The following is a 9,340-nucleotide window of genomic DNA, read 5'->3' as shown; positions in this document are numbered from 1 at the left end:
GACCCCAAAAATCCATATTAGTCGAGCTCTAGTGATCACACATCTTTACCCTGATCTCTTCTTGGTCACAGCCTCGTTACATGGGATGCATGGGAGTATTTAAAAACCCTGCAGTTACTTAGTTTGCATCCCCTCAGTTCCAGCTGCTCACTGTAATTTGCTCTCATTCACCTGACACTTATCAATACACCTCACTCTGAGCCCATTCATGTGTGTGTGCATGTCCTGTATGTGAGTGCAGCTTTACATGGTTGTAGAAAAGAAGGGTACGCACATATTAACATGCATGCATACACACAAACATGCACATGCACATGCACACACACACAAACACACACACACACATTCAAGCGTAGCAGCAGCAGCCTCTGTGACCCAGGCCGGGCAGCTCCATGCAAAGTCAAGCGTGTTCGTCCTGAAGACTATCAGCTCTCCGGGGAGAGAGGCCATCGAGCGGCATTATCGACATTATAGACGCCTCAGCCTGGAGATAGGCTTCACATCGATCCCCTGATTAATTACTATCTGCAGGCAGCAGCAGGATGAGGGGGAGAGAAAGAGAGAGAGGGAGGGGAGAATGATAGAAAATGGCGAAAGGAGGGAATGAATGAAATCAGAGCAGGGAGAGAGGAGGGAGAGTACACCTTGTACTATCTATGAAAATCAGCTAAAGGCTACACAGTAATCTTCCAGGTGGAATATTTTTTATTGATATATAGGTAGGCAGGAACGCTTATCGTCACTGCAACCACCCCCGAACACACGGCCAAGGACAAAATGAAATTCACACATTACTGGGGTAGAAACAACTTGCAAAGACGAGTAGAGGACACTGAAACAGCCACCCTCGAATCCCCGAGCACATTATACTCAACACACTGCAAATGATAGTGGAAATAATTAGAAAGAAAAAAATATCTATATACATGTAAAAACATCCTGGACATTTACTCCAGTCTTGGTGTGCATGGTTAACTTCAGTGGCACAAATGGAACTAGTGTGGACAAGCGGGCAGAGCTGCGAGAATTAATGAACTTTAGTTAGATCCTTTGGGCTACACACAAGAGACTCCCAAGAGGCTGCACAGCCCATACGTCAATAAGATGTTGCAACGTGCAAGCATCAGTCAGGACAATGTGACTGCTCTGAGTGGCTGGAGCATTTGAATGGCAGATTGAGCCATTTTTTGTTGACATTAACATTGGGTATCATTTTTTTCCTCAAAACACTGTACTTTAAAAAAAGATGGACCAACGCAGGATAACAACATTGCAGGTTTTATTTTTACAGCTGGGTTCAGCTTCAGTTCCAAATGCTAAAAGTCGGACTAACTGCTGTTGAAGCAATCACTCAAATGAGGCGCTGCTCAGTATGTTAAGATCCGAACTAATGAAGTCGCCTCACAACAATTGGGTTCCTATCTGAGCTCCACCAGGGCCTTTCTCTGGGGATGTTCTTCCTGTTCCTCTGGGGTTTTTTCTCCAGGTGCTTTCAAACCTACCTCGGTTGGTCCTAAACTTCTGACTTTTTAGTTTAATTTGAACCAACATAACAGTTGTGAAAGGTGCCACAGTCCAGACCAACAGACCAAAATTGAATCCGACCAAAAGAGCGAGTCCTGATCAAGTTGAACCTTCAGACTTTCCAACCAACTTGCTAACACGCCAGCATCAGATACATTCCTGTTAACATACCAATCAATGTCAAGTATAGATAGATGAAGTCCACATAGGTGCTCAGGACAGCACACAGGTATGTCATACATCAAATATTTACAATGTAAGCCAGACCTGAACCGTGATGGGGACCATTGTCCAGACTTTCTTGTGTGAAAACACCCTCACTCTAAACCCTCAGGAGTGAATGGGAGTATGGATGGTTGTTTGTCTCTATAAGTCAGTCCTACGATACACTGGTGACCTGAGATGGTTGTAGCCCACCTCTCCCCCCAATATCGACTGCGATTGGCTCCAGCCCCACCACCCACGACCACAAAAGGGATAAGCAATAGCTAACGGATGGATCATCTGATTCATGCCAAACCATAATATTGACAACTTGCACTTCTTTCCACACGCGTCCAAGCAAAATGTGACAGTATATTGTGCAAACAGACCCACGTGACAGCAATTAGATTACAACTACACTACTATTGATTCATTTCATAGCGATTATAAAAAAAAGACAATAGCTGCTGAAAATATAGTGGGAGGAAATTCTCCCAGCGTCAAAGAAAAGCTTTGAATTTGAAATAAAGTTGTGTTCTACCTTCCACCCACTCAACTCACCCAACAGGAACTTTACAGCTGTAGGCGTAAAACGAGAGAAAGAGTTGTGCTGCATGGGTAATGAACTGATAATTGCCTATCATGCTAAATATCATCAAGCATACGAGACAAAAACAGAATTATTTAGCTCTGCTAGTTGGAACATTAAAAGAGGAGAAAACCCTCTCGTTTAATATTTTATATGGGGGAAACGTATTCACTAAAGGCAAGGAAGAGTTTTGGTGGTTGTTGTTGATGTCGTTATCATCATTTGTGACATTGAAGACGTCCAGTGAAAGCGAGGGAGACAAAGTGAGATATTCACATGGGGGAGGGATGAAGTGAACGCGAAATAACCTCAATATCGCTTTGTGGTGGAGGGGAAAAAAGGAGGAGGAAGTGTAATCTAAGGGCAAAATAGTGAGTTGCTGCTAATGTGAAGGAAGCGATCAGACAGTACAGGAGACGCAGGAACGTCACTAACAAGGTCAGTGACGACACCGAGACACGCATGCATTTGTGTATGTGTGTGTCGGTGCAGTGCAGTTTTTCAATCCCACTGACCTGAAAAGCTCTGTTAACGCTGGATCCACAGGCACTGAGAGAGAGAGAGAGAGAACGATTATGAAACAGGGCAGACTTGAACATGCTTAGTCCACAGCTTCTTTGTACAACACATGTGAACCCATCTGTGCAGGTTTAACATAATTTAAAAATTAAAACACTCTATGAAATCAAATGTAATGGTATTTGTTTAGCCCATACTCGCAAAATCTCACAGATCGAAGAGATAAACAATCTGTAAAGGGTGCAACATCCTCCATCCTCCATCCCTAACCCTCAGGGAAATAAAGACATCAGGTTGTGTGTGTGTGTGTGAAGATGTCAACTAAAAATGTGATTATTCATTTGTCTTCATTTAGTACTTCAAAAGATAGTAAATACAAAATGCAGTATATATATATATTTAATAATGTTTAGTTCATATAGTTCAGTTTTTCAGTGTATGGAGGGTAAATGCCTACAGCCTTTAGATAAATGATGTGTTCTGTGACTGTGATAGGAATTAAAATTGGTGAAAAAGAAAAGAAGGAAAGAATATCGATATGTATTAGTCAGTTTGGTGTGATACAAATCCTTATTTTGATATTTAAATTGTATCTAACAAATATCAAGACTATTGATGACATACACTGATGAGTATTAGTATTTTGAATGTAAATAAAGAAAAGTAAAAGCCGGTCGGATGATTTTAAAGAGACAGAATGTGGTTTTATTTCAGTGTTGTTCTAATCAGTGTTTTGTTTCCAGGCCACTGTTTTTAATTTTCTTATGTTGTTTTAATGTTTCAGTGGTTTTTTAATAAACTTTTATTCTTTTAAAATATAAGTGGCCCCTCAAGTAAAATATTGATGAGTGAAATAGTTAATATAACTCTTATAAACATAATGAGTTTCTCCAAAGATGAAGATTGGGATTTTGATTTTCAGACATAAGACATTTTTCAGCAATACAGGAACATTGTGTTTTCTAGCGTGGGAGAGAGAGAGCTAACAGAGACGTAGGCTGCGTTTGAAATCACTCCTCATGATCTATACTTTTTTTTTCAGCCATTTTTATTTGAGGGTTTGAATTATGAGCATGAAATTTATGCACCGCATCACGCCTTCAACTCTTCCTGCAATGAAACAAAGAAGTGTACAGCGTATACTTTGGAGGATCTAACACAGAGGAGGAAGTAAATGTAAATGTAAATGTTCTTTATTTTTACAGCCCTTTACAACAGTCCTTTCGGTGAACCAAAGTGCTTTACAATTGCATGGTAAAATAAAAACAATAAATGCAGTAAAGTAGAATAAAATAAAATAAAGTAAAACAATTTAAATAAAATTAAAGTAAAAAATAAAAATAAAAATAAAAGTTTCACCTCTCTACTGGGTATTAAAAGCCATCTTAAATAAATACGTTTTTAATCTTGATTTGAAGAGGCCCAGGTCAGAAATAACACGCCTTTCTGCGGGGAGCTTATTCCAGAGCCTGGGAGCAGCAACACCAAAGGCTCGGTCACCCCAGTATTTGTACCTTGACCTGGGCACTTCCAACAAAAGTTGGTTGGATGACCTCAAAGCTCTACCAGGATCACGAATAGTTAAAAGTTCAAATATCAAATAAGATGGGGCGAGGCCATTAAGAGCCTTAAAAACAAACATAAGTTTAAAATCAATTCTGTGAGCTGAGTGGATGATGGATTGATTTACGACAGGGTTGTAAAAGACGACCCCAGTGCCAAATCCTCCACTCACACTTTTTGCTGTCTCTCCCTCTCTTGCTCCGCGACAAGCAGAGGACGGCCGTAACTCAATCAAACGAGGGCCTTGTGGTCGCAGCCTTCGGACAAGGTGCTTGATCCACACCATGTAGGAACAACAGTCACCACCTTTTCTTCCTCGTTTGGTCAAAGATGTTACAGTCTTTCTGAAGTTCGAGGTGATAAAATATGGATCAGGACGTTCCTCTGATGGACACCTCTTTTTTAGATTCTCTAAACCTGTGAGGGTGGACAGGGCGGCTGAGTGAGTGTCACGGTTTGTGAGCCTTTCAAGGTTTGTCATAGTTTTAAGTGAGGAAGAGAGGTGGCTGTATTTACTGTAACTACTGCAGTGCCCGTTCTAAACCTGCCTTATTGGAATGGGCTGTTCTCTAGGTGTGTGTTAATGCTCCAGAGCTCCTTCAGAATTCTTCTTTCTTGTCTTGAGTCAGTCATCCTCAAACAGTTCCACAATAAACTGCCACTTTTCAATGTTTGAGATTTTACACAAACTTTGTATTCATCCTACCTGGTTTATCTGCAGTGAAGATTTTATAGTCAACGATTCAAAAAAAATAAAACAGAATTTGCTTTATTACTGCTCACATGTCTGGTGTATATATAAGATTGAATTCTTAAACCCACTGCTGTTATTTTTTCATATATTAATTGTCAACTATTTCAGAGGTCTGTTAAACAATTGGCGCTATCTTCAGACCCAAGTTCACAACTTTTCAAAATAAAAGCTCTGTAATTCAGGCCGATATAAAGGATTGCAGCGACCAAAAAATTGAATTAACTTAGAAGACAACTTGCTTAAGAGGAAGTGATTCTATAAATGCTGCTGACATAATGGATATAGTATACAAATAATCTGGTGGCAATTGGTGCTGCTGTTTATTGGAGGACGTAAAAGTTCAACTCGGTCCACAGACTGAAGGCACTGACTTTAACAGAGCACTGGTTGCCTGTTTATTAAATCTTGATAAATATTAAACACATCTCATGTCCAATCACACAGCTTATTTACAATACAAATATAAAGTGTGAAGCCAAAGGTATTTTTCCTTGCAGTAATAAAGGCGTAAAAAGAGGAGTGTCAGTGCTTTCTCAGGTAAAACCAAAAGTTACCTGTTCTTTAAAAGAAATGTTCCATACTGTGTTTTCATTCTGCACTTTATACGGCTTTTCTGTATAATACCGTATGTCACTGTGGCTATTTAACTGTTGAATAAATCTCTTAAAACGTGCACTGTGATTACATGTCTAGGGGAAAAAACAAGAGAGCGATGGAGAACGCGAGAGCAGAGAGAAATGGCAACTCGAGTGTGACAGTCTGCGATTTGTGCAGTGGTGTGTGTACAGTATACGTACGTGCCTGTGTGTGTGCATGTGTGTTTTTGTTGGGGGTGTGAAGGTCACCCTGAATGGCATTGCCGCCTGTATGTGTGTATGTGTGTGTGTGTATCCACGCAGATACCTTTGGAGCGTGTTCGATGGCGCTTATCGTCTGCATCCAGCTCCATCTGCAGAGAAGCAACAAACAAGCTGTTCAACACACAACAGTCAGCACCGCAAAAAATTTGTCTTTCATTCGGGTTCGGATTCTTTCAGCTTCACAGTACTTTTTTCTTCCTCCTTGTCGAACAGTATTTTCACACCTGATGTTGCAACGCTTAGACGCCACATGTCATGCAGGTGTGTGAGTGACTGTCATGATTTGTATGAATGATGTGAGGAATTTAAACACAAAGGAAAATCATCACTTCAAATGCTTTTTACTGATACATATTCCCTGCTGAATTGACATGGATGCATCTCCTCCATCAAAACATTATTAATGTTAAGACTCATCTGTTTTGTCATTAAAAAGGCACATGATATTATCAATGACCTCACACATGTCCTCTATGATGAGCGGTTTATATTGTATATAAAACTAACAGGAAGAAGTTTGGGTTTATTCCATCAGACTGGTGAACAGTCACAGGGCGAGGCGTGCTCAGTTTACCTTGATGAACGCACTTGCACTTTAACCTTATCCATTATTGTGATTGTTTTTATTTTATAAACTTCTTTTTATTTTTGTCAGAATTAGTCTTGTCCCTTATGTGCAGCTATGAATTGTCTGTGCACTTTTGTTTTTTCTCCAGCTTGCCTTGAATTGGGGGACGGATAAAGTTTTTGGAATTTAAATGAACTGATTATTCGGGTTGTGTATTGGCATGATATGATAGGGTACAATACGATACGTTATGATATAGGGTATGATATGATCTTATCCGGAATGATATGGTACGATATGATATGATTAAATACGATACAATAGGGTACAGTACAATATGGTATAATATGATATGGTACAGTACTATGCGGTGTAATATATAGAGTACGAAACAATATGATATGTATTATATGATATGGTGCAACACAATGTGTATGTGTCATGATACAAAACTGACACAACACAAAATGAACAACTGTTGCCACAAATCTTTGATGATTAATTCAATATCAGTGTTTTTAAGAATCGATACACAATATCACAATACTCAACTGGGACAGTGTTTTCTTGCACCACTAATACTTATGAGACGTGTTCTCAGAATTTTAGGAAACAACCAAAAAACCAACACACATTTTATCATATTTGGTGAAGACATATTCACAGTTGAACTTATCAATCCAGTGATTTGACGACAAGATCTCCACTACCATTCCAGACATGTTTAAGTCAATTCTTTACAATGTTGCAAACTTGACATTTTAAAATGATGTGATACATACTCAAGGATGGAGCCTTTAAATCTTGCTTTGGATCCACATCAGGGATCAGATCCAGGAATCTTTAACATTGTGAGATAGTCCGTTTAACATTTTCATTTATTTCTCAGAGAGTAATTCATGGATCTGGCACGTTTAGGGGACTGATATTTATAAGTGTGTGTAATGAAAAAAAATCTGAATTTAAATGTGGTTTCTTAAGGAGACTTTGGGCCGTGGAGGTATACACTTTACAGTTTATTTTTATTTCAGTAAATCCCTCTCTCCATCTTCTGTCCTCTTATCCGTTTGTCCAACCATTCAATCCTCTCCATCCGTTTAGTGATTTCACAGATGTATTGAAGACATGACATCATCCTGCATCAACTGTGAGGTCTCCATTTATTCTTTATCCTCCTCAGTATTCAAACCTTTCAGGCTCTTTACATGCCACAGGAAGCATTATAACCCATTCTACGCCTTCCTTCATGTGTGTCAGATCTACACATCCTTCTAAAGGTGGCTTTATCCCCTTACCAACACATCATAAATTGTTGAGGAGCCCGAGCGCCTCGGGACATCACTGTTATTTCCAGATGTCCCTAAATATTCGTACATGCTGCATTTGGAATATGACAGGGGCTGTGGCCCTGTTTGGATGTCTCTTTTTATTAAACATGATTTATTAACACCACACTTAGTGCACTGTAGAGCCCCTCAGCCCTAATGGTGTGTTACTTTATGAATGGCCATAAATGTTTCAACGGGAGAAAAATAAAATCATGAAAGGCAAGGATACCTTGTAAATCTTATTAGTGGAGCAGGGAGGGAACGACCGGGGGTATTTTTGGGGCGGCTGAGGATATTGAGTGGGTGTGTGAGAGGAAGCTCAAAATGTTCACACACACACACACAAACACACGCACACACGTACGCACACACACACTAGAAACCGCTTAAAGTAATCATGTTTGTCCGACCAAATTGATAACTATAAGCAGTTGATTACTATGACTGAATTAGCGTCTGTATGATAGTCGTAGAAATTGAGGAAAAGGTAACGGTGGTTTTTAAGATAAGGTCAATAACACATTGAGCGTTCGGTATTCATGCACACACACACACTGTTACCAACTCAGCTGAACGTTAATTTGTTTGAAATGACACCACAATATCAACACTGATTATCACATAATGATCCAAACTTTTCTTAAATGAATAAAAAATCTTCTTCATAGCTGCGCATTCATTCATTATTACAAAACGGTTTTCGCACTGACACACACACACACACACACAAACAAACTTAAGTAATGTTTGGAGAACTGGAGGAGATGACGGGGCACGCTCGGTTTGGAATGATTCAGTTGGCAATAAGCAGCACGAATGATAGAGACACAGAAAGGAGCAGTAAATAACTGAGAGTCGGTAAAACTGTAAAATATAACTTTTTAACACTATATCCGTGATTACTATATGTGTATGTGTGTGTGTGTCTATATTACATGAAGTATAACTGAAGTTTCCATGGCAATTGAAATATATAAAGAAATAAAAGCGAAGAAATATAATCTATTGACACCTTTCTCCTACAGGTTCTAATGCAGATAGAAACTGAGTGTTCTCTGTGTGTCTGTGTGTGTGTGAGACTCTTCTGTATCTAAACAATATGGACATTGCACAGACAATGTTGCCCCATATGGCTATATTCCTTAATTCAAATTCAATTCAAAACAACTTTATTTGTCCCCAGAGGGCAATTCAATGCAGATGTTGCCTACATATGCTTCAAGTACTAATCTTACATTAATCGTCAAATGTCAAACTTGAGATGTTCTGTTTTTTTTTATTTTTCTGTCAATAGCTCACTGCCGCCACCTGAGCACTGGGTGAAACTGATTCTTTTTGCCCTGGTTTTTAAACGCTGACTCTGTAGGTGGAGCTCTCTTCGTACAGTAGAAGGTGGAGCTGCTGTCAGCCTCCACCTCTGCTCTAAACAAA

The 9,340-nt window shown here is 39.5% G+C and overlaps 1 protein-coding gene across 8 annotated transcripts in view; it reads right to left on the bottom strand.

Annotated features, from left to right (window-relative positions):
* Positions 1–9,340, bottom strand: part of myt1lb (myelin transcription factor 1-like, b) — a 128,587-nt gene that overhangs the window by 61,257 nt on the left and 57,990 nt on the right. For all 8 annotated transcript variants that reach the window (XM_069535961.1, XM_069535960.1, XM_069535965.1 and 5 more), the window contains 2 exons: positions 6,057–6,102; positions 2,833–2,866 (listed from right to left, as the gene is read on the bottom strand). In XM_069535961.1, the coding sequence (XP_069392062.1) occupies positions 2,833–2,866; positions 6,057–6,102 (80 nt within the window). The remainder of the gene's footprint in view (positions 1–2,832; positions 2,867–6,056; positions 6,103–9,340) is intronic.

Source organism: Paralichthys olivaceus, chromosome 12, assembly GCF_024713975.1.
Source record: "Paralichthys olivaceus isolate ysfri-2021 chromosome 12, ASM2471397v2, whole genome shotgun sequence".
Taxonomy (NCBI): Eukaryota; Metazoa; Chordata; class Actinopteri; order Pleuronectiformes; family Paralichthyidae; genus Paralichthys; species Paralichthys olivaceus.
The sequence above is the reverse complement of the archived record's forward strand: the minus strand, read 5'-3'. Positions and strand labels throughout refer to the sequence as shown.